General features: G+C 46.9%; 1 protein-coding gene across 1 annotated transcript in view; it reads right to left on the bottom strand.

Annotated features, from left to right (window-relative positions):
- Positions 1 to 26,050, bottom strand: part of TBC1D5 (TBC1 domain family member 5) — a 1,704,599-nt gene that overhangs the window by 147,236 nt on the left and 1,531,313 nt on the right. The window contains exon 21 of the mRNA XM_078664018.1: positions 23,126 to 23,191. Coding sequence (XP_078520144.1) covers positions 23,126 to 23,191 — 66 coding nt within the window. The remainder of the gene's footprint in view (positions 1 to 23,125; positions 23,192 to 26,050) is intronic.

Here is a 26,050-nt window from a genome sequence, read left to right as displayed (position 1 = left end):
AGGCGGAAATATTGTCATGCAAAATCGAGAGCAATGTGTTGCAGAAGCCTATCGTCAACTGAATAATCAAGACCATTACACTAAGTTAGAGGTTAATCCAACAGAACGCTGGACTAAAGAGTTTCATTCACTACTTTTAAATTGGAAAGACAGAGGACTCATACATTTTGAGGAATATATGTACCTGAAGGTGGAGAATCCTGTAACAGCCACGATATACTTTCTACCGAAGGTACACAAATCCCTCATTAATCCACCGGGCAGACCCATAGTCAGCTCTATGGGCTCATTGCTGGAGAAAACCTCGCATTTTATTGATGTGTTCTTGATAGAATACGTGAAATCTCTGCCATCCTATCTGAAGGACACAACTGCCTTCCTTAACAAATTGAAAAATCTAACATGGAACGAGAATCTAACCATGGTAACCATAGACGTGAACTCGTTGTACACGTCCATCCAACATCAAAATGGATTGTCAGCTGTGAGGAAATTCCTGGATATGCGGTCACCAAGCATTCTTGAACACTCTGACATGCTGATGGAAATGTTAAATTATTGCTTAACGCACAATGTTTTTCTCTTCAATGGGGAAATTTATCTCCAAAGGCAGGGCACTGCTATGGGAACATCTGTTGCCCCCACATACGCAAATCTTTTTATGGGAGGAAAACATACTACGAAGCAAGTACCAGTCCAGTATATACACCTGGGTAAGGTATATCGATGACTTGTTTGTCTTGTGGGAAGGAGACCAAAACTGTTTGTCGGAATTCCTAAAGGATCTAAACCACAATGACCAAAATTGAACATTTACATCATCAAGCAGCAAAATCAGAGTAACCTATCTGGATGTGGAAGTTTTTGTTAAAAACCAACAATTCTGTACTAAAATTCATAGGAAACCTACCGCCACTAACAGTGTTCTTCATGCCAGTAGCAGACACCCTGAACATTTAAAGTGGAGCATCCCATATGGAGAGATGCTCCGCGTAAAAAGAAACTGCTCTGAAGATGAGGACATAGAACAAACTATTGAAGACACTGGCTTAAGATTCTTGGCAAGAGGATACCCTGTGGAGATTGTAGAAGAAGCAAAAATGAAAATCAAAGGAAGATCTCGCTCCACATTACTGGAAACATCGGAGAAGGTGGACAATGAAGAAACAACTCGCACCATCATGGATATTAATTCAGAAGATCGAAGTCTGAAAACAATCAAAGAAAAACTGGAAAATCCTGATGTTAGACGACTCATTGAAAAAAACGCTTCCACCAACTCCCCAGATAACATACAGAAAGACAGCCTCGCTGAGCGATATCCTCACACGAAGTCATCTATCCACCAGAAATCCAAACAACGAGATAGGCAAAAAAGCATGGCTCACAACACCTGGCTTTTGGAAATGCTCAAAATGTAAAGCCTGCGAGCACGGTAAAAACACTCTCTCATATCAGTTGCAAAACGGAAAAAAAGAGAAAATTACTGATCACATAACGTGTGAATCCAAATTTGTAGTTTACGTCCTGCAATTCCCATGCCATAAACTATACATTGGAAGTACAATCAACAAATTGAAACTACGTATTTTACAACACTTAAGGGCAATCAAAAATCAAGATCTTGCGTATCCAATGGCCAAGCACTTTCTGGAAAAACACTCCAGTAACAATCAAGAACTCAAATTCTTTGGTGCACAATTGATAAAACCAAATGAAAGAGGGGGAGATAGAACTTTGGATTTAAGAAGAGCAGAATCGAGGTTCATTTTGGCACTGGGTACAGAGAATCCTTTTGGACATAACTTGGATGCGGAACTACATGTGCATCTGTAATTTTTGGGATATTACGTGCAGAAAATAACGATAGGAACATTACACATGTGGATAAAATCAAAACATGATGTTTGGGTATAGCATATAGAAGGATTGAATAAAGTTGACAGATTTAATTTTTGACCTTATGTCATAAAATAATCTTGGGGAAAAAATATATTTTTTTAAACATGATACTCCCTGTGCTTGCCTCATGCAAGTCTACTTTAGCTTGATTAGAGCCCAGAGAGTGTAATACTTTGTCCTTCCTTCACCTTTTTACCTATGCAGATAGGAGGGTTATATTTTGTATGAGAAAGGATATAGGTTTGGTCAAAGAAAGGAATGTGTTTTTGCACATAAGAGCTAATTTGCACATAAAATGTTTACATATGACAGTATACACGATATCTTGCACAAAGCACATGGCACTTTAGTAGTAAATTTACTGATTGACCGAATGATAATTGTTATTCCTTTTTCTCATATTCCCTACCTTCCACTCCACCCCATCTTTTCCTGGTCCAGGTATGAATTTTACTGTAACGTCTTAGGATGACTATTGGGAATGTTCTGCGCGTGATACCCATATTTCCGTTTTTTTGCAACTTTAAATCTATATTTTAAAACATGTTTTTAAGATAAGAGTGACAATGCTTAAATGAAATACAGAATTGCCTCTCTTAAGATAGGGTACTTTACCGATATGCTCTCTTGCCTGTAAATGTGTGCACAGAAATGGATGCTTGAAATGGCCACTGAAAAATAATAGATTAAACAGGGTTAACAGTCTAGTCTGTTTTTAAATGAAAAAGGAACTTTTGCACTTGTCACTTTAAATGGACTGTTTGGACTGCGGGACTCTATGGTCCAGTTGAAGGCAATCGCCGAAACGCGTTGACCGTCCTCCTTGTCTGCACGATGGTGTTATGTAAATAAAATTCAAACTACCTGAAATCGAGTCTTGGATCCTGTTTGTGCTGTGGTGCATTCGGACTTCCTTGCTGCATTGGAGCTGGGTTGGGTTCGTTTCCTGCTTGGAAGAGTATATATATATATTCAGAACCGGGGTAGGTTACTGGGATCTGGTTCCCGTAGTCAGGTGGCGTGTAAATATCGGCACCCCCGCCGCCGATAAATTTCAATTTCATCCAAGTTTTGCAAATTAAGCACCACACGCACTCAGAAGACGTACAGCTATTTGCGTTTATTTTCCAAAATAACGCTACGCGTTTCAACACCGAAGTGCCTTGCTCACACGTGTGAGCAAGGCACTTCGGTGTTGAAACGCGTAGCGTTATTTTGGAAAATAAACGCAAATAGCTGTACGTCTTCTGAGTGCGTGTGGTGCTTAATTTGCAAAACTTGGATGAAATATATATATATATATATATATATATATATATATATATATATATATATATATATATATATATATATATATATATATATATATATATATATATCCTTGTTGATAGTCCAAGGAAAGAAAACCCAGTGTCCGGGGAAGTGTCAACCCACTGGCCTCCTGCAAATTCATGTAATAATTGTCATCATCACAGTGTGGGGAGAAATACTCCCCATCATCCACATTGTCATCTCTGAAAGCTGGTTGAATGATCACAGTTGGAACTGAAAAGTTGTTGGCGCACTGGGGTGCATCTCAAGGGTAAAGGCATGGTCAATCTGAATCGAACTCAACTGGGGCTGGGGCTGGAGAAGTGTGGCTCAATGGTTAGAGCGGCAGACCCCGATGAAGAGGTCTAGCCCGGGACCAGGGTTCAATTCCCCGCCTCGGCGGGTCTTGGGCTCAAAAATTCCACGGACCTGATAATTCTCGCCTCGGTGCCTATTCCAATCATGGAGTCCCACTCTGCAACTCTGGGCAATAGCTTGCTTAATCTCCACAACGGCCCCCACAACGCTAAGGATGCCTGGCCTCCACCTTGGGGGTGCCCAGGAGTGGACACCTCACAGGGAAAGCCAGGATGGATTCCACAGCGGTATTCGTACAAGCGCCTTGAGACCCTTGCAGGTGAGTAGTGCGCTATACAAGTATCAATTTACATTACATTACATTACAGATGCATTTGTATGGCTTTGGGGCGCACCCCAGTCAAGGTCGAAACAAATTCAGCTCTGAGCCGGACAGAACTATTGGGACAAGGTCTTCTTCTAGCGCTGGCAATAATGACATTGGACCGGCATGGATTTTGGTGCCAGACTGGAAGTCTGCTCTGGCATCAGAGTGGAGCCAGAGATGGGTGCAGGAGACACCGACGGTGGACCTGCCAGCAGTAACCAGAGGAGTCCTATGTGGATTCTTGATGCCTAAAGGGACAGTGCCGGAGATTCGCAACATGGCCTCTTTGAAGGCCTCAATCTGTTGCAACATTGGCAACAGCCCCAGAAAATCAGGGTGCATCAGGATCAGTTGCGGAATTGGTTCCTCGACTGGGGAGCGGGAGTGAGACCGAAAGGCACCCCGACATCTTCGCGATTTCTCTGGCTTAGAGCTTAGAATGGCGGGACAGGGGATGAATCCTGCTTGGTCTTCTTGTGCTGCTGCTTCAACTTGAGGAAAAAATTGGACCAGAAAAAGGAGCCGTCTCGGGAATGGCTCAGAGAGCAGGAAAGCGTCCACGCCCTGGACTTCGAGCAGGATCTCCGTGATTTTGTTTGGTGTTTCGAAACATGGAGCTTCTTTTCACATTTCCAGTTCACCTTCGGATTCAGAAGCGAACACTCCTCGTGTGTCCCAAACCCAAACACCATAGGCCTAGTTTTAATAGTGCGCAGACTTCCTTTACACACTGAAAAAATAAATAGTTTGAGAAGCAACTTGTTAACCGACGAGAAAAAGGTAGGGGCAAGCTCTGGATCAGCATATGAAGTAGAGGAAAGAAAGAAACAGACGTCGATACGCAATGTTGGCGCTTCTATTCAGCTCCATTGTCCCTTTCGGGGCGGAACGAAGTCGAGGCCGAGCTGCACGGTACAACATTCTGGCACTTGGGAGCAATGCTGCTTAAATCCGTCAGATCCAGGCTGGCACCTGGGAATGTTCTAGAGGTAAGGAATCTGGGGTTAGAAGTTCCCATCAGAAATATTTTACAGCACTCAAATCAGCACTCACCAATAACCTTCATCTGAGGGTTTCAAGCGAAACGTGACTCAGTACCCTACAAATGCATTCTGGTTAATGTGGTCTATCTTTTGCAAAGTTGCAGTTCTTCCAGCTAAGCATAGCCTGGTACCAATTCACATTTCTTTCAATGTTTCATTCTGTTAGCCCCAGTCACGTTTTTCTGCCCTCATGAGCTCCTGGGTGGAGCAGGAGCATAGCAGGTACTGAGTGCCACACTTGTTTGCAGCATAACATTTAAAGACTAGACCGCATGTTATAGCAAGGGTCATCTCCCTCCGGTGCATAGCCACTGGCCCCGGGACCACTTAATGCAAAAATTAAAAACCTGTATTTAGCAACACTGAAAACAGTACTTGTATGTAAAATGTTTAACACTGACTGTGTGTGGAAGCGTGTACATACATTTATAATAAATGTATACATATATATATTTACACATATATACACATACATAAAAAGTTAGACAAACATTTTAAGCAAACATTTTGCCCAGGCATTGCCTCAAACAAACAGCTTTGCAGTGAAAGGCCGATGGAGAAATACATGTGCATGGCAAGGTGCAGTGTCTTGCCTCTGGCACACTCACTCTACAGTGGTGGGGCCAGGACAAACAGACCCTGTGGCATAGGCCCACTCTACCAATACCACTGGAGGTCGCCTCCAACTCTGCTCTCACACTTAATAAAAAGGTTTCATATTATAGAGTACACTTTCACCATCATGTAAGTTGGAAATAGATCAGGACTGTCTACATCCTGACTTCTTTTATTCCGACACACAAACCTCCTCTAACAAACCACACACTGAAAAAGAGAGAAACCGACAGGCATACTGTGACAGAGACAGACACGGAGGAGGGCGACACCAACTAACACACCTGAAATGAGAGAGACGAACACACACACACACACACACACACACACACACACAAAGCGACTTGCACACCACACACTGGGAACGAGAAACAGCAACACACACAATGGGACAGAAGAGACACCACAACGCACCCGGAGAGACATTGACCTGCTCTCTATTACAGGGCGATGTTGACACAAACTTCAGAACAGGGAGGCACAGACAATGGGGCAGAAACAGGAGGACAGTAAGACAGGACAACCCCCCCCCCCCCCCAACGCCCCCCCCCCACGCACACACACACACCAGGCACAGCAACACCTGATGCCTAATCTAAGCAGACTGCCACTACATTCAACACCTTTCCCATCACATTGTGCAACACACGCGCACACTGTGGTCTGCGACGCATGAAGGCACTGAAATGTTTTGGGGAGGGGCTACTTGTCGACTGTAGGGCTGTTATGCCTCATGCCAAGAAGAAGAGGAGGCAGCTGCTGATCAGCACCCAAAGAGAAAGTTTTATCAGGCTGGTGAAATGCTTAATGCAGAAATGTATTTCCTTCTACAAGAATATTTCTGCTGCATGCAATCTTTCTGCAGATCTTCCCCAGGCTTCACACTGATCCGAACAAACGTCTCTCTCCAGCACCACAGGAGACCCCATGCAGCTCTAGTGGCGCCTTCACTCACCTGGCATGAAGCCCCTGGCATACGATAGCGGGCAACCAGTCCCTGACGTCAGTTCCTGATACGTTTGCCATGCCCCAGCGTGGCATGCAGGGAGGAACCGAGAGATCATCAACAAAAGTGACAATCAGCATAAACATCTTTGCATTCCTCTCGATTTTAGTATATACAGCACTGGCTCCTCAGCAGAGAGGAGAGCGGAGAGGCACCTGCCGGAAGACTAGGTCTCCACAAGAAATATTACTGTGGAAGGTTGAGTAACTATTACTTCTGATGCAGGAACCTTCCTGCAGAGTCTTCACCTCAACAAGGACTCAACCCCATACTTCTGATGGATGAACCTTCCTGCAGAGTCGTCACCTCAACAATGACTCTCAAAGCCATACTTCTGATGGAGGAACCGTCCTGCACCGTCCTCACCTCAACAAGGACCCTCAAAGCCATACTTCGGAAGGAAGAACCTTCCTGCAGAGTCTTCACCTCAACAATGACTCTCAAAGCCATACTTCTGATGGAGGAACCTTCATGCAGAGTCCTCACCTCAACAAGGACTCTCAAAGCCATACTTCCGATGGGGGAACCTTCCTGCACCGTCCTCACCTCAACAATGACTCTCAAAGCCATACTTCTGATGGAGGAACCTTCCTGCAGAGTCCTCACCTCAACAATGACTCTCAAAGCCATACTTCTGATGGAGGAACCTTCCTGCAGAGTCCTCACCTCAACAATGACTCTCAAAGCCATACTTCTGATGGAGGAACCTTCCTGCACCGTCCTCACCTCAACAATGACTCTCAAAGCCATACTTCTGATGGACGAACCTTCCTGCAGAGTCGTCACCTCAACAATGACTCTCAAAGCCATACTTCTGATGGAGGAACCGTCCTGCACCGTCCTCACCTCAACAAGGACCCTCAAAGCCATACTTCGGAAGGAAGAACCTTCCTGCAGAGTCTTCACCTCAACAATGACTCTCAAAGCCATACTTCTGATGGAGGAACCTTCATGCAGAGTCCTCACCTCAACAAGGACTCTCAAAGCCATACTTCCGATGGGGGAACCTTCCTGCACCGTCCTCACCTCAACAATGACTCTCAAAGCCATACTTCTGATGGAGGAACCTTCCTGCAGAGTCCTCACCTCAACAATGACTCTCAAAGCCATACTTCTGATGGATGAACCTTCATGCAGAGTCCTCACCTCAACAATGACTCTCAAAGCCATACTTCCGATGGAGGAACCTTCCTGAAGAGTCCTCACCTCATCAAGGACTCTCAAAGCCATAGTTACGATGGAGGAACCTTCCTGCACCGTTCTGCCCTCAACAATGACTCTCAAAGCCATAGTTCTGATGGAGGAACCTTCCTGCACCGTCCTCCCCTCACCAGTGACTCTCAAAGCCATACTTCTGTTGGAGAAACCTTCCTGCAGAGTCCTCACCTCAACAATGACTCTTAGATCAGAGCCATACTTCTGATGGATGAACCTTCATGCAGAGTCCTCACCTCAACAAGGACTCTCAAAGCCATACTTCCGATGGGGGAACCTTCCTGCACCGTCCTCACCTCAACAATGACTCTCAAAGCCATACTTCTGATGGAGGAACCTTCATGCAGAGTCCTCACCTCAACAAGGACTCTCAAAGCCATACTTCCGATGGGGGAACCTTCCTGCACCGTCCTCACCTCAACAATGACTCTCAAAGCCATACTTCTGATGGAGGAACCTTCCTGCAGAGTCCTCACCTCAACAATGACTCTCAAAGCCATACTTCTGATGGAGGAACCTTCCTGCACCGTCCTCACCTCAACAATGACTCTCAAAGCCATACTTCTGATGGACGAACCTTCCTGCAGAGTTTTCACCTCAACAATGACTCTCAAAGCCATACTTCCGATGGGGGAACCTTCCTGCACCGTCCTCACCTCAACAATGACTCTCAAAGCCATACTTCTGATGGAGGAACCTTCCTGCAGAGTCCTCACCTTAACAATGACTCTCAAAGCCATACTTCCGATGGAGCAACCTTCCTGCAGAGTCCTCACCTCATCAAGGACTCTCAAAGCCATAGTTCTGATGGAGGAACCTTCCTGCACCGTCCTCCCCTCAACAATGACTCTCAAAGCCATACTTCAGATGGATGACCCTTCCTGCAGAGTCCTCACCTCAACAAGGACTCTCAAAGCCATAGTTCTGATGGAGGAACCTTCCTGCACCGTCCTCCCCTCAACAATGACTCTCAAAGCCATAGTTCTGATGGAGGAACCTTCCTGCACCGTCCTCACCTCAACAATGACTCTCAAAGCCATACTTCTGATGGATGAACCTTCATGCAGAGTCCTCACCTCAACAATGACTCAAAGCCATACTTCCGATGGAGGAACCTTCCTGAAGAGTCCTCACCTCATCAAGGACTCTCAAAGCCATAGTTACGATGGAGGAACCTTCCTGCACCGTTCTGCCCTCAACAATGACTCTCAAAGCCATAGTTCTGATGGAGGAACCTTCCTGCACCGTCCTCCCCTCACCATTGACTCTCAAAGCCATACTTCTGTTGGAGAAACCTTCCTGCAGAGTCCTCACCTCAACAATGACTCTTAGATCAGAGCCATACTTCTGATGGATGAACCTTCATGCAGAGTCCTCACCTCAACAAGGACTCTCAAAGCCATACTTCCGATGGGGGAACCTTCCTGCACCGTCCTCACCTCAACAATGACTCTCAAAGCCATACTTCTGATGGAGGAACCTTCATGCAGAGTCCTCACCTCAACAAGGACTCTCAAAGCCATACTTCCGATGGGGGAACCTTCCTGCACAGTCCTCACCTCAACAATGACTCTCAAAGCCATACTTCCGATGGAGCAACCTTCCTGCAGAGTCCTCACCTCATCAAGGACTCTCAAAGCCATAGTTCTGATGGAGGAACCTTCCTGCACCGTCCTCCCCTCAACAATGACTCTCAAAGCCATACTTCAGATGGATGACCCTTCCTGCAGAGTCCTCACCTCAACAAGGACTCTCAAAGCCATAGTTCTGATGGAGGAACCTTCCTGCACCGTCCTCCCCTCAACAATGACTCTCAAAGCCATAGTTCTGATGGAGGAACCTTCCTGCACCGTCCTCACCTCAACAATGACTCTCAAAGCCATACTTCTGATGGATGAACCTTCATGCAGAGTCCTCACCTCAACAATGACTCAAAGCCATACTTCCGATGGAGGAACCTTCCTGAAGAGTCCTCACCTCATCAAGGACTCTCAAAGCCATAGTTACGATGGAGGAACCTTCCTGCACCGTTCTGCCCTCAACAATGACTCTCAAAGCCATAGTTCTGATGGAGGAACCTTCCTGCACCGTCCTCCCCTCACCATTGACTCTCAAAGCCATACTTCTGTTGGAGAAACCTTCCTGCAGAGTCCTCACCTCAACAATGACTCTTAGATCAGAGCCATACTTCTGATGGATGAACCTTCATGCAGAGTCCTCACCTCAACAAGGACTCTCAAAGCCATACTTCCGATGGGGGAACCTTCCTGCACCGTCCTCACCTCAACAATGACTCTCAAAGCCATACTTCTGATGGAGGAACCTTCATGCAGAGTCCTCACCTCAACAAGGACTCTCAAAGCCATACTTCCGATGGGGGAACCTTCCTGCACCGTCCTCACCTCAACAATGACTCTCAAAGCCATACTTCTGATGGAGGAACCTTCCTGCAGAGTCCTCACCTCAACAATGACTCTCAAAGCCATACTTCTGATGGAGGAACCTTCCTGCACCGTCCTCACCTCAACAATGACTCTCAAAGCCATACTTCTGATGGACGAACCTTCCTGCAGAGTTTTCACCTCAACAATGACTCTCAAAGCCATACTTCCGATGGGGGAACCTTCCTGCACCGTCCTCACCTCAACAATGACTCTCAAAGCCATACTTCTGATGGAGGAACCTTCCTGCAGAGTCCTCACCTTAACAATGACTCTCAAAGCCATACTTCCGATGGAGCAACCTTCCTGCAGAGTCCTCACCTCATCAAGGACTCTCAAAGCCATAGTTCTGATGGAGGAACCTTCCTGCACCGTCCTCCCCTCAACAATGACTCTCAAAGCCATACTTCAGATGGATGACCCTTCCTGCAGAGTCCTCACCTCAACAAGGACTCTCAAAGCCATAGTTCTGATGGAGGAACCTTCCTGCACCGTCCTCCCCTCAACAATGACTCTCAAAGCCATAGTTCTGATGGAGGAACCTTCCTGCACCGCCCTCACCTCAACAATGACTCTCAAAGCCATACTTCTGATGGATGAACCTTCATGCAGAGTCCTCACCTCAACAATGACTCAAAGCCATACTTCCGATGGAGGAACCTTCCTGAAGAGTCCTCACCTCATCAAGGACTCTCAAAGCCATAGTTACGATGGAGGAACCTTCCTGCACCGTTCTGCCCTCAACAATGACTCTCAAAGCCATAGTTCTGATGGAGGAACCTTCCTGCACCGTCCTCCCCTCACCATTGACTCTCAAAGCCATACTTCTGTTGGAGAAACCTTCCTGCAGAGTCCTCACCTCAACAATGACTCTTAGATCAGAGCCATACTTCTGATGGATGAACCTTCATGCAGAGTCCTCACCTCAACAAGGACTCTCAAAGCCATACTTCCGATGGGGGAACCTTCCTGCTCCGTCCTCACCTCAACAATGACTCTCAAAGCCATACTTCTGATGGAGGAACCTTCATGCAGAGTCCTCACCTCAACAAGGACTCTCAAAGCCATACTTCCGATGGGGGAACCTTCCTGCACCGTCCTCACCTCAACAATGACTCTCAAAGCCATACTTCCGATGGAGCAACCTTCCTGCAGAGTCCTCACCTCATCAAGGACTCTCAAAGCCATAGTTCTGATGGAGGAACCTTCCTGCACCGTCCTCCCCTCAACAATGACTCTCAAAGCCATACTTCAGATGGATGACCCTTCCTGCAGAGTCCTCACCTCAACAAGGACTCTCAAAGCCATAGTTCTGATGGAGGAACCTTCCTGCACCGTCCTCCCCTCAACAATGACTCTCAAAGCCATAGTTCTGATGGAGGAACCTTCCTGCACCGTCCTCACCTCAACAATGACTCTCAAAGCCATACTTCTGATGGATGAACCTTCATGCAGAGTCCTCACCTCAACAATGACTCAAAGCCATACTTCCGATGGAGGAACCTTCCTGAAGAGTCCTCACCTCATCAAGGACTCTCAAAGCCATAGTTACGATGGAGGAACCTTCCTGCACCGTTCTGCCCTCAACAATGACTCTCAAAGCCATAGTTCTGATGGAGGAACCTTCCTGCACCGTCCTCCCCTCACCATTGACTCTCAAAGCCATACTTCTGTTGGAGAAACCTTCCTGCAGAGTCCTCACCTCAACAATGACTCTTAGATCAGAGCCATACTTCTGATGGATGAACCTTCATGCAGAGTCCTCACCTCAACAAGGACTCTCAAAGCCATACTTCCGATGGGGGAACCTTCCTGCACCGTCCTCACCTCAACAATGACTCTCAAAGCCATACTTCTGATGGAGGAACCTTCATGCAGAGTCCTCACCTCAACAAGGACTCTCAAAGCCATACTTCCGATGGGGGAACCTTCCTGCACCGTCCTCACCTCAACAATGACTCTCAAAGCCATACTTCTGATGGAGGAACCTTCCTGCAGAGTCCTCACCTCAACAATGACTCTCAAAGCCATACTTCTGATGGAGGAACCTTCCTGCACCGTCCTCACCTCAACAATGACTCTCAAAGCCATACTTCTGATGGACGAACCTTCCTGCAGAGTTTTCACCTCAACAATGACTCTCAAAGCCATACTTCCGATGGGGGAACCTTCCTGCACCGTCCTCACCTCAACAATGACTCTCAAAGCCATACTTCTGATGGAGGAACCTTCCTGCAGAGTCCTCACCTTAACAATGACTCTCAAAGCCATACTTCCGATGGAGCAACCTTCCTGCAGAGTCCTCACCTCATCAAGGACTCTCAAAGCCATAGTTCTGATGGAGGAACCTTCCTGCACCGTCCTCCCCTCAACAATGACTCTCAAAGCCATACTTCAGATGGATGACCCTTCCTGCAGAGTCCTCACCTCAACAAGGACTCTCAAAGCCATAGTTCTGATGGAGGAACCTTCCTGCACCGTCCTCCCCTCAACAATGACTCTCAAAGCCATAGTTCTGATGGAGGAAACTTCCTGCACCGTCCTCACCTCAACAAGCAGAGCCCTCCACTAACGCTAGCATACCCCACCTCACCGCCCCAAATTCGCCCTCTAACTCCCCTCTCAACGCCTCGCCCATGGCCCACATCACGAATACTAACACCAAGACACCTCTTGACCTGATTCTATCCACCCTCCTACAACTCAAAGACGAGCTCCGCACCATCAAAGAACTTCTTCACACACCTCCCAGACAACATCGACCCACAACGACCACCACCGTATCCAACAAACGACGCACTCTCCCCACAGTCCCTCGCACTCAACTCTCTCCGCACTGGCCCTCTATCCCCGTCCGCAACAACACCCACCGCCCCCGGAGTGCCCTTAACTCCCTGTCGGATCACGACGTATGCACCCTCCTCCGCTCTTTTGGCCCAGGACCGTTAAAACACATAACACCCACTCACCTCCCCATACCCACTATTCTCTCAAATTCCCTTAGGCACCCAAACCTAAGCATCAGATGTTCTGTCCCAAACAACCTCAGAAAAGTCCCCCTATCGCTAGAACACTCGAGCTCCCCTCTCACCCCTAGACTCAAATGCATCCTTCTCAACTGCAGATCGGCCCAGAGACACTCCTCCGACATTGCAGATCTCGTCACATCAATGGATCTTGACCTAGCCATATTGACGGAAACATGGCTAACTGAAGCCTCCACGCCTATTATGGACATACTAGTTCCCCCTAATTACCACATCATCAGACTCGACAGGTCCGGCAAGACGGGCGGGGGAATCGCATGCATTTTCAGGAGCAATCTATCCGTCACCAAAGTCACCTCCCCCTCCCTCACTTCCTGTGAACTCTTCTGCCTCGATATCTCCAGCAAGGGCAAACCAGTATGTGCTCTACATCTCATCTATCACCCGCCGGGGGACAACCTCATCTTCTCTCAACAACTCATGGACACTATCACTTCCAACGCCGGTCGGCAGATCACTCAATTCTACCTGGGTGACTTTAATCTCCACTGGAACGATCAGAAAGACGCAGTGGTGAATAGTCTCAAAACTTTCCTTAATGCGCTTGACCTCACCCAAATATGCAACAGCTCAACACATGATAAAGGTTCGATACTCGATCTCATCATCGCCAAAGAGGACTCTACCCAACTGGGGTCAATCCAACCCTGTGATTGGTCAGATCACCACGTCATCACCTTCTTTATCAATGAAAAGGTCAAACCCTCCCCGGCTCAACCCACCAAATGCAAGATCTGGAAAAGGGACATGAAGAATCTCAACCCTAACCCCCTACCTCCCCACACCTACAGGCTCCTCCTTCCCCCTGCTGGCGTCTCTGATGTTCAATCACTGACCGACCTCTACCTCGACTCTATGACCTCTATAATCAACGAAGCCGCCCCACTGCAACTAAAGAGAGTCTCCACCAAGAGCTCGAACCCTTGGTATGACGGCAGACTCAACGAAGACAGGCGTGCTATGCGATCGGCAGAGCGCACTTGGAGAGTTGACCCCTCATCACTACATCGCAAAAAGCTTAAGAACAAGAGAAATGCCTATTTCAGGAAAATCAAGCGTGCGAAATCTGACTTCTTTCGCCTCCAGCTTGACCAAGCGAAAAACCGACCAAGAAAATTGTTCGAACTAGTCAAAAGTCAAACAAAGCCGCAACCCTTACAATCAAACAACCCAACAAGCGATATCCCACACAGTGAAGACTTTTCCGCCTTCTTCAAGCTAAAGACCGACAACATAAGAAATGATCTCCTCAATGATGTAAGCATACACCCTGTTCACATCAGAATGTCTAACACCCAGCCAAAAAACAGCGCATCAGGGGCTTCCTTCGACATCTACTCTGAAGAAGCAATACTCAGACTGCTCGGTACCTTGAAGCCCTCTAATCACCTCACAGACCCCCTGCCTGCTAACGCGGTTAAAGACTTCACCACCATGCTCCTCCCACTCTGGACTAAAATCATTAACAGTTCCCTTCAACAAGGTCTAATCCCTGACTCACTCAAGGTGGGGCAAGTCACGCCCATACTCAAGAAACCTACAGCTGACCCGTCTGACCTAAACAATTACCGTCCCATCACAAACATCGCCACCTTGGCCAAACTGCTGGAAAAATGTGTACAACTTCAACTAACAAAACACATTGACAAGTTTGATCTCCTCAACCCTCATCAATCAGGCTTCAGAGCGAAACACAGCACAGAAACGGCCATGACTCACATAATTGAGGACGCCCTCCAAATCCTTGATCGCAATGATTCATGCCTCCTCATCCTTCTCGATCTTTCATCAGCTTTTGACACGGTCAAACACGAGAACCTCCTTGAGCTGCTAAACACTAGAATGGGTTTATCCGGGACTGTTCTCAAATGGTTCACTTCCTTCCTACATAACCGGTCTCAGAAGTTCAAGATCAACAATGTGTTGTCCTCGCCTGTGCCAGTAGATTTAGGCGTTCCACAAGGATCCTCCCTCTCACCCACACTGTTCAACCTCATCATGGAACCACTTGCCACCTTGCTCCAAGCATCCAATGTATACTTCCATATGTATGCCGATGACACTCAACTCTACCTAAAGGTACAATCCCCGGATGATATCAAACTCCTGAACTACACTCTTATAAAGACCCAATCGTGGTTGGCCGACAATCACCTCAAACTATATGCTCTGAAAACTGAGTTCCTTTTGATATCACCCCCTGCGAAATCTACCACCACCCAACTTTGGCTCAACCACCTAACAGCACTCAATGTCCGGCCCACCATCGTGGATTCCGCTAAATCCTTAGGTATCACACTTGACGCAAAGCTCAACATGCAACAGCACATTAGCAAAGCAACGAAAGGAGCTAATTTCCAAATCAACACATTGAGGAAGCTGAAACCCTTCCTCCCAGCCAAAGACTTCCAATATGCAGTACAAGCCCTCGTCATCCCCCGCATAGACTATGGAATTGTGACCCTCAGTGGTCTCCCTCTAGCAACAACCGCACCCCTAAGAGCCTCCTTGAACGCTGCCGCGAGACTCATTACTGGCTCAAGAAAACACTCTCATATAACCCCTGACTTGAAATCTCTGAAATGACTACCCCTTGAAGCCAGAATACAACTGAAAATTGCTGTGATGACACACGCGGCCGTACACCACAAGGCACCTAACTATCTCACTCAAAAGCTGACTATATCAGGAGGTTCGAGATCCAATAGAAGTACAGATTCCGGAAGGAAAAAACATACAAACGCTCCTTCTCAGGAATGGCACCGAGGATATGGAACGCACTCCCTCCCGAAACAAGGCTTATCTCCTCCACGGCTTTCTTTAAGAAAGAGGTGAAAGCCATCCTCATGGCTAAGTTCACCTGAACTTTAATGTCTGTTGCTCAGAGACTTCGCACCGCTTGGGTATTACTGGTTACATGTTTGTCTAATGTCAAATAATGTCATATTATTCGTGATTTGGATTTGTTTATTCTTCTTGTTTGCCACAATTTCTATGCTGGTTAGTCAAGCCTTTTATGCTACTCACTCACTATCTATTATTAGACTATTCACGGTAGCCTACTGACTATCGATGCCCCTCCCCTTGCTCCCTGTAAATTTTAGATACTGTCATAAGCCATCCCTTTTAACCCTATTTCTCCTGATTTTTATCGTAGTTGTATGAAAGACTCTGTATCGTCTTATATTATCGCTTAATTGATTGTTTATTGATATTTTACTAGAACTTGACTGCTATCCGATCACGCTACTGAATTTTATATTGCACCCAATATTATGTTGCGTCACCCTCATGCTATCCTCACCCCTTGTTTTCTGTGAAGCGCTCTGATATCTGTAAAGATCTTGTTCGCGCAATATAAAAAACTCTGAATAATAACAATGACTGTCAAAGCCATACTTCTGAAGGAGGAACCTTCCTGCACCGTCCTCACCCCAACAATGACTCTCAAAGCCATACTTCTGAAGTAGGATCCTTCCTGCAGAGTCGTCACCTCAACAACGACTCTCAAAGCCATACTTCAGATGGATGAACCTTCCTGCAGAGTCTTCACCTCAACAATGACTCTCAAAGCCATACTTCTGATGGACGAACCTTTCTGCAGAGGCCTCACCTCAACAATGACTCTCAAAGCCATACTTCTGATGGACGAACCTTCCTGCAGAGTCCTCACCTCAACAACGACTCTCAAAGCCATACTTCAGATGGATGAACCTTCCTGCAGAGTCTTCACCTCAATAATGACTCGCAAAGCCATACTTTTGATGGACTAATCTTCCTGCCGAGTCTTCACCTCAACAATGACGCAACGCCATACTTCTGATGGACGAACCTTCCTGCGGAGTCCTCACCTCAACAAGGACTCAATGCCATACTTCTGATGGACGAACCTTCCTGCAGAGTCGTCACCTCAACAACGACTCTCAAAGCCATACTTCAGATGGATGAACCTTCCTGCAGAGTCTTCACCTCAACAATGACTCTCAAAGGCATACTTCTGATGGAGGAACCTTCCTGCACCGTTCTCACCTCAACAATGACTCTCAAAGCTATACTTCTGATGGACGAACCTTCCTGCAGAGTCCTCACCTCATCAAGGACTCTCAATGGCATACTTTTGAAGGAGGAACCTTCCTGCAGAGTCCTCACCTCAACAATGACTCTCAAAGCCATACTTCTGATGGAGGAACCTTCCTGCACCGTCCTCACCTCAACAATGACTCTCAAAGCCATACTTCTGATGGACGAACCTTTCTGCAGAGGCCTCACCTCAACAATGACTCTCAAAGCCATACTTCTGATGGACGAACCTTCCTGCAGAGTCCTCACCTCAACAATGACTCTCAAAGCCATACTTCTGATGGACGAACCTTCATGCAGAGTCCTCACCTCAACAAGGACTCAACCCCATACTTCTGATGGACGAACCTTTCTGCAGAGGCCTCACCTCAACAAGGAGTCAACCCCATACTTCTGATGGACGAACCTTACTGCAGAGTTTTCACCTCAACAATGACTATCAAAGCCATACATCTGATGGAGGAACCTTCCTGCAGAGTTCTCACCTCAACGAGGACTCTCAAAGCCATACCCTCGAAGAGATGGAGACGAGAAGTTACAATTAACCAAGGAAGTCACTCAGCACTGCCCTACACAGTATCTGCTCCTGGGTGCCTGGGCTGTGAGGCAGGAATGTTCTACAAACACATATAGAGAGGTGGCTGCGTCGCTCCCGGAAGATTTCAGCCACCAGAATGCCTGCGGTGAGATGTGTGGAAGGAGCCATGGACCGACTGGATGGTCTTTATTACCCAAGGAGTAGCAGACCCGATGCAGAGGATGGCCCTACATCATGGCGCATTTGGCAAGGTCACTGGAATATGCGGTTCTACAAAAGCAGTGATTTCCGCTTAATGATAGTGGGTACATTTGCTGAGGTGTGTAAACCAATAGCAAGGACTGTGTCTGCCATGAGTCCTGACCTCTGGAATAGCGCCTAACCTACCTGTACTGCTGATAGAACTGCTTTGGTAGACAGGCTATGTGAGAAGTTGGCCTGATATATGATGCTCACTAGTTCTAGTGATCACCTTGTATCAGTCCAAACAACCCTTATGGTGATTGGTTGTAAGTCAACCTTATAGACCAGCTAACCTAATGGTAGCATGGATAAAGCAGTCTTAGGCTAAACTCTTTTGGCATGTGAAGCCAGCTGTTTTACCACATATAACCCCTTGAATACCAGATGAAAGGACACCACACAGGTTGTTATGAAAATAAATAGTATATTTATTTATAACACAAAACCTCTGAACTCTTTATGAGGTCAGAGGGCTAAGCACATGACAATCTCTTAGGAAAAATACGATAAGTTGCACAAAATTACAATGGTGCCCTAGGGGCACGACAAACCATATACTAAGTAAATGGTATAAGGAAATCGATAGAAGAAATGGAGCTGTCCAGAGGCGGTAGGTTAGCTGGGACTACACTATCCTAACCACAGGTAAGTAATAGGAGGCCCACGGAGCGCGTGTGCAGAGTGTGAACTCACACGCGGGATGCGGAACAAAGTCAATGGACAGTACAGTTTACGAAAAAGGTAAGTACGGACAGTCTTTACTATCTAGGACTAAAACGACTGGAAATCTGGACACTAGGAGAGTTAATCTACCCTTGAGCACCGAAATGCTCTTGTTACCTCACCCACCGGGTGCACAGGTGTCAAAGTGTGTCAGGTTTCCTTGTCGAAGTCAATGGAGCCTTGAAGAAAGATGCTGCAGGCGACCAAGTGGAAGATGTCCGTGCGACCCACGAGTGGATCGAGGAAGAAGAGGACCTGAAAGCAGAGGGGACAATGTTCAAAGTCACTAGCCAGTGACCGGAGTGGAACCAGGAAGGAACCAGATGTCGTTGTCGCGATCAGGTGAAGAGTGGACGCTTTTCTCTGCAGCCACGTGGACCAGGAGGTGTCTTCGACGACCAGGATGGAGGCACGAGCTGTCCCACGCAGGCTCTCGCTGTCGGCGGTGTCGGATCCGGATTTGGAGTCAACAGGCCTTGGCAAAGGCAACCCACGCGGTGAGTGGAAACGGCGTCTGGAGTGGACCAGGAGGCACCAGGGTCCTCCTTTTTTGGAAGGGAGCAAGGGCCAGTCTGGAGCAACCAGACCAGCAGTGAAGATTTCAAGGATCCTCGTCTAGGAGGTCACTAGCCAGCCGGCAAGTGACCAGATAACGCGTCGAGCAGCAACCAAGCAAAAGGGCCCCACGCAGATCTCGTGGATGCTGGAGGGCTGGTCTTCGGTGCAGGGGCTGCTCGGGGCTGGGGCTTCTCAATCCCCAAAGCACTTGGTTGAGTTTACCTCGGGAGTCATGCTGAAAGCGAAGTGCAAGTTCTTTCAAGATGGCCGGTCCCACGTGTCTCGTCGCACCCACGGATCTCAGCTGTGCCGCAGAAGTGAGTTGAGGTCGGAGAGGTCTGGGAATCCGGGTCTCGTCGGGCTCTGTAGTCTGGATCCTGGAAGGAAGACGACAAAGGGAAGCCGCTGGACGCTTGATGGTGCCTGCAGTTGCAGGGTGGACACTCCTTGCCCACAAGGGAGATTCTTCAGTCTTCTGTGGAGCAGAACGTCGAAGTCCAGAGTTTCTTCTTGTAAAAGTTGTTCAGGATAATCTAATTTGGAATGGGACCAGCTCCTACCTTTATTCTCCTAAAAGGGGCTGCACTAGTGACTAGGTCCCTCCCCTGGGTGGGACCAGGAAGGGGGGTGGTTACACCCCCTATCCTTTGTTCGGTTTCGCGCCATAGCTGGGGCAGGGATGCCCCAGCGACTGGTTTGAACCGGTGTATGCACAGGGCACCTTGTGGGCCCCAGGCATGTCTCATTCCTTTTAGGCCTGTCCTACCCAATACACAAAATCCTGTCTGGGGTGGTGCTAGCACCTCCCAAGGCAGGAAACCCTTTGTCCAAGCCTCCCTCGCTGGAAGGACTCCCAGCAGCAGGAGGTCAGACTTGTGTCTGTGGTGGCAGCATCCATTTTGTGATGCTAAGGCTCGTGTTAACTTTAACCGGGGTTCACAGTTACATACATGTCGTGTCCCTCTAGAAGGGTGGAATGCTACCCCTGTCGCCAGAACTGGCGAGGGGTAGTATTCCAATTCGTATTTCACCTTACTCGACATGTTTTGATAATGCTATACCAAAGTTGGCATTCAACCGCGAGGATGATAATGCACTTAAGAGTATATGGTATAGCGTTATCATGGAACAGCTATTAGGACTTGGTTCTGCAAGCTGCAGACGGGCTCAGCTCATGCCAGAGCACCATCTCACATACTTCCAAGCACTCTGCCTTCAGGATTGTTAAGGCCTGCCATAGGAGTGACTGATAAGATTTTAGGGTTAGATATAGGTATACTATATCTACAGCAAAGGGTGATTACACCACCTTGCCCCAGCTGTCTTACTAGCCAGTTGTGTCTGTTTAGATGGCCAGCCAGGGGTGGCATAATACATGCTTCAGCCCCTGGTAGGCCTTGGGTTCACCTATGCCCTGGGTACCTATGGTACACTGTACAGGGGCTGATAAGGTGTCCCAATACCAATTGGTAAATGCACCTAAAGTACATGGATGTCAATTTAGAGAGAGAACAGCGAGGCTGTGGGTCTGATTAGCAGGCCCACAGCCAGGGAAAGTCGTAAACCAGTGAAGCAAAAAGCAAAAATCTGGGGTGACCATGGGATTGCAGACCCTACTCTCCTACAGGCTAGATCCAGCGATTGGGCTGTTTTAAAGGTGCCCGAGGAGGAGTCCGCCATCTCTCTGAATAGTCACTTGACATTAAAGGGCACTTCCACCACAGTGGGCGGGACATAACCTGAAAAACTAGCTGAAGGCAGCAAGTAGCTTAGTGTGATAGGAGTACCCATGAACCGGGTTACAGTATCCAATGAGTCCATTCCAAATCTCAGGAATCAATTCGCTGCATCAAACCCATCACTGAAAAATCGGAAAATGGCTTCCTTATGTCCTGCGATGGGCTAAACCCTACAGTATGGATAATTCTCATAAGGCATGAACATAGCGTCGTAGCAGGAATATGGCAATTGCAATACGATAAATAGGGCTTTCTGAAGCAAAATCTTTGTGTACAATTTCACCCAGTTTCTTAAACCTCCTCTCCAAAAGGGCTGGAGGAAAGGAATTGTGGTTTAGTTTGGAAGATGAAGCCTGACCCATCAAGCTTTCTCATCAGACATATGTGAACAAAAGATGTTGGGTCATCCAGAGCCAGCCCACGGCAATGGCAATTTGGCTGTGAGCTGCTGGACTTCAGAAGGGCCTTTCTTACATAGACAGCCAAGACAGGTTCCTGTAACACCTTAGTACATGGGAATGAAGGCCTTAGAACCAAAGAAGCAGTTTGCAAGATTTCTGGCAAAATATTAAACTTTGGTTCCTATGAAGGCAAAGTCAAATTCAGAGCTGCGGCAGATTTACACACAATGTGTTAAAAGAGGATATTTCTCTGTCGGGGCCCCAGGAGAGAGAGGAATGTTCCCTTCGGAAGAGGTATCAGGACCACCATCATTTTATGGGTGCAAGCTCTGTACCCATATAACCAAGTACATGTTCTAGATTCTCACCCAGGGCTCGTCTATCAATACTGCTTTATGCATCTACCAGCCCATAAGACCATTTGTCCATTCTGATGTGACCAAAGTAACCAGCCCACTTTGGTCCAAGTCGAGACTCTAGAGTTCAAAAGAACTTTCTCCTCACTACTCTGGATAGACTTACTACTCGAGAGGGACTGTGGTCTAGCAAAACCTACTGAAAGCACACATCTTATTCTCGGACATCACAGAGGGCGCTCTGCTCCAACCAAGGTTTTTGTTGCCTATCAGTTAATTAAAATATTTGGTATTGTCCATTCCAGATCTTTAGTACCCTCAAAGCAAATCAAATGCATTGCACCGAACTAAACAATTCTTGGACAGCTTTAAGAGTTGATATATACAGCCCCTAAGCAACACAACATTCAAACAACAATATAAAAAACAGTTCGTGTTCTTCAGTTGTAATCCTTTGTCTTGCTATTCTTCCATCATCACAGTAAGTTCCAAGTCACTTCTGGAATTCAGAATTCACTCCAGTCACACAGTTGTAGCCAACACGTGTTTCGTCATTGGTACATAAACCAAACCGACTTCATGAGGGCGATACAAAAATATTGCAACATCTAAGAACGTCGTATCCAGTCTTATCCAAATAAACTGTCCTCGTTCATCAAATATATCTAAAGTATTAGGTCTCCAATCTTGTCATAAATGTCCAAACTTCATTTGCGGTAGGAGTAACACCCTTATTTTAAATCCTTAGGATGCTCCGAGAGTACTCGAACGTGTTGTGTTCGCCGGCAACTCACTGTGTTGATGGAAGAATAAAAAGACAAAGGATTACAACTGAAGAACACAGACTGGTTTTTATATTGTGGTTTGAATGTTGTGTTGCTCAGGAGCTGTCTATATCTACTCAGGATGTTGACCTTGTCCACATCACATTTGAGGGTATAGGTGGCTACCCTTTCCCCTTATTAATAATTTACATGGGGATACTGAACGGTTTGTGCATTCGATACTCTGGCTACTAAAATTTTCCCATGTTACAGCTTTAAGAGTTGTCTGTCTTTGAGTGTTAGTCTTGTGTTGCACGGTTTCTTTACAGCAAAACATTGGTGTCTATAAAAGAGGTTGATGAGGAATGGGGGAAAAGTGGCATGGTTAGAGGATTGGTTCATTAAAATGACTGGCAGAGAGTTCAGAGACAAGCAAAGGAGAAAACATTAGGTGTTACCTGAAAGTTCGGTGAGAGTCCGGGCAGGCAAGGGAGCTGGAGGACCAGTGGATGTAGGGACATCACCTATGGAAAAGTAAAAACATGTGTATTAAACCCAACATTTGTGTCAACCTAACAGCTCCTTGGAACACTAAAGTCAAGTCCGATATTAATCTTCAGATGTTCATTTGTGATCACCACCATATGTGACGGGACGTAACAAGATAGGCCTAAACCATCAACAGCTGGATGTTCAAGACCAGGCAGAAAATCAGCGCACAGCAAAAGTGGCAATCCAAAGTGAAGCTGGACACACCCACAACAGGCCTAAGACACGGAAAGACTGGTAGGCCTGAATGACCCAATGTCAGGTGACCGTTAGAAACTAAGGGGCCAAATGGACAAGCAATGTTGTGGTCACAAACTCTGAGATTTGGAGTTTACGACTGCAAAAATGCTATTTGCAATGTACTTAACCCATTTTTAGGACTTTCTTACTTTTTTCTGACTCCCACAAGGTTTTGAAATGGATAAGGAGTCTGTTGTAGGCATAACTTCCAAATAGAGATTCCTATCCAGATGTACAAATGGTTTAGGACTGAAATAGAAGTCATAAGCGATTTAAAAGTTGCCCCAGTCTGTCCTGCCCAGCCTATGTTGTCAGCTTGCGGCCCCATTTTCTCATGACCACCTTCCTTTGATAGCTTGCTGACCCATCCCCTCCCACAAGCCTTTGTCAGCTGCTGCCCCACCCCCGCTTACCAGCTTGCTGACCCCTCCTTTTGTAAAGACCTGCTTCTCTCAGAGGTGTCAACCCCTTTTGGTGAGTGGACAATTGACTTGTCAATTCTCATGTGTCACAACGCTGCATATTTTTTTTATTGAACTACAGGTAGCTACAAAAAGTGTGTAGTTCCCATTTTTTCGTTTTTCAGTACTGCAAAGGGCAACAGGAGGACTGGCACCGCTCGGCTGCTGTCAGGCCCGTCATATACCAAAAGTACTCTATTCACCCACCAAACCTAAAAAACAGTGTAAAGCGCACCCAACCGAACAAAGACTGACGGTTCCACCTGCCAGCCGGCCGGTCTCCTGTGCCTATTCAAAGCCAATAGCTCAAGCTCTTGCAAATGCAAGACCTATTGCAATGCAATGGCTCGTTTATTCTCTTGCTCTGGGGAAAAATCTGATGAAGCAGGTCCCCAAAATGAAGCGCCAGTGAGTCCCACCTGCAACCACTGGCTTCAATTAAGCACTTCCATCAAGTAAGAAGGTTTTAAAGGAGACCCCCTACGTGTTCATTTAAAGACTGCCAGAAGAGTGTCAGGGTGCACACAAGCAGGCTATTTCACTACAGTCCCGCGCCATTCCGGGCCGGTCAACACCTGGCTGTGTGATGGGATCTAAAACTATACAATAGCAGCTTTCATTTTGACCTGTTTGACCGAGGAGAAGTATTTCAATTATGGAGATATGATAGTCAACATTCTGGCTGTAGCTTTTGTAGTTATAGACACAAAACCTTTGCTCATCTGAACTGCTGGTGCCCAACGTTTGCCAGTGAGCTTAAGACCCTTCAGGTCCGATCTTTTGGTTGTCTGTCTAGGTCTCCTTACATGTAACAACACCGCCCATCCACGTTTCAACTGTACTCACCCGAGTAGTTTTGTGAAGCTAATGGAGACCATAATAAGCAAGGACCACTTTCACAACTGGAGTTAAAGCACCAGTGATTATCGAATGAATGGCAAGTGCTTAACATAAAAGCTACTCTCTCTTGACTTACACTACATTTTACCTGGTTTTAAGCCCTTTTTTACTGATTTGTTTTAATAAACTAACATGAATGATTATTCATTCACTAGTGCAACTATCAATAAAGATTATTCATTCATTCACTAGTGCAGTCAGCCAAGGGAAGATTTAGAAAAGCAACCTATTGGCCTGTTCTACATATGACGGAAGACAGATAAAAAGACGGAGTTAGAATAAGGCTCCACTTTCAACTCTAGGTTCTGGAAGCAACGCAGGCTATGTTTTTACTTCCCAAAAGCAATGTTGCCAGCTCATGATCTAATTAAGAGAGCTCTGGTTTGGAGCGGACCTTAGATTTAAGGAGGTGTGCTGGAAGCACAAGTTACTTACCTTCGGTAATGATATATCTGTAAGAAACAGTAGTTAGTATTAGATTCCTTACCTTAGAATATCCCCAGGCGTCAGACTGGATCCGGAAAATTTTGCGTAGCAGTACCCCTGCGCGTTGGTAGGCGTTGTCTGCGGCTCCGCATCCGTCGTCGGCGCCGGAATGACGTCGGAGTACTTAGACGCCACCCTCTCGCGCTGTCAGTTCTTATACACAGATTTTCCGCGCCAGAAAAAGCAGAGCCATGATAAAAACCAACACGTGCCATAAAACTAGGGCCCTGAAAGGGGATGACCTTGACCCTAGATATCAGTTCGCAGAACAGGGAGGATGGGTGGGGCGTTAAGGAATCTAATACTAACTACTGTTTCTTACAGATATATCGTTACCGAAGGTAAGTAACTTGTGCATCTGAAAGAAACAGGTTAGTATTAGATTCCTTACCTTAGAATAGATACCCTAGCAATACCAACCCCGATGGTGGGTCTGCGAACCAATGATTACACCATAAAGTCCTGGAGAACGGAACGGCCGAAAAAGCCATCTCTCCGGACTTGGCTCTCCAGGCAGTAGTGTCTTGCGAACATGTGCAGCGAGACACACATAGCCGCCTGACAGATGTCCTGCAAGGGTACTCCACGACCCAGGGCAGTGGTAGCCGCCGTGGCCCGAGTGGAATGGGCCCTCAGCCCAACAGGAGGCTACTTCCTCGCCAAAGAGTAGCAAATCTTGATGCACAAGACGACCCACCGAGAGATGGTTCGTTTGTGCACCGCCCGTCCCTTCTTAGCGCCCACGTA

Source organism: Lissotriton helveticus, chromosome 10 (assembly GCF_964261635.1).
Source record: "Lissotriton helveticus chromosome 10, aLisHel1.1, whole genome shotgun sequence".
Classification (NCBI taxonomy): Eukaryota; Metazoa; Chordata; class Amphibia; order Caudata; family Salamandridae; genus Lissotriton; species Lissotriton helveticus.
The sequence above is the reverse complement of the archived record's forward strand: the minus strand, read 5'-3'. Positions and strand labels throughout refer to the sequence as shown.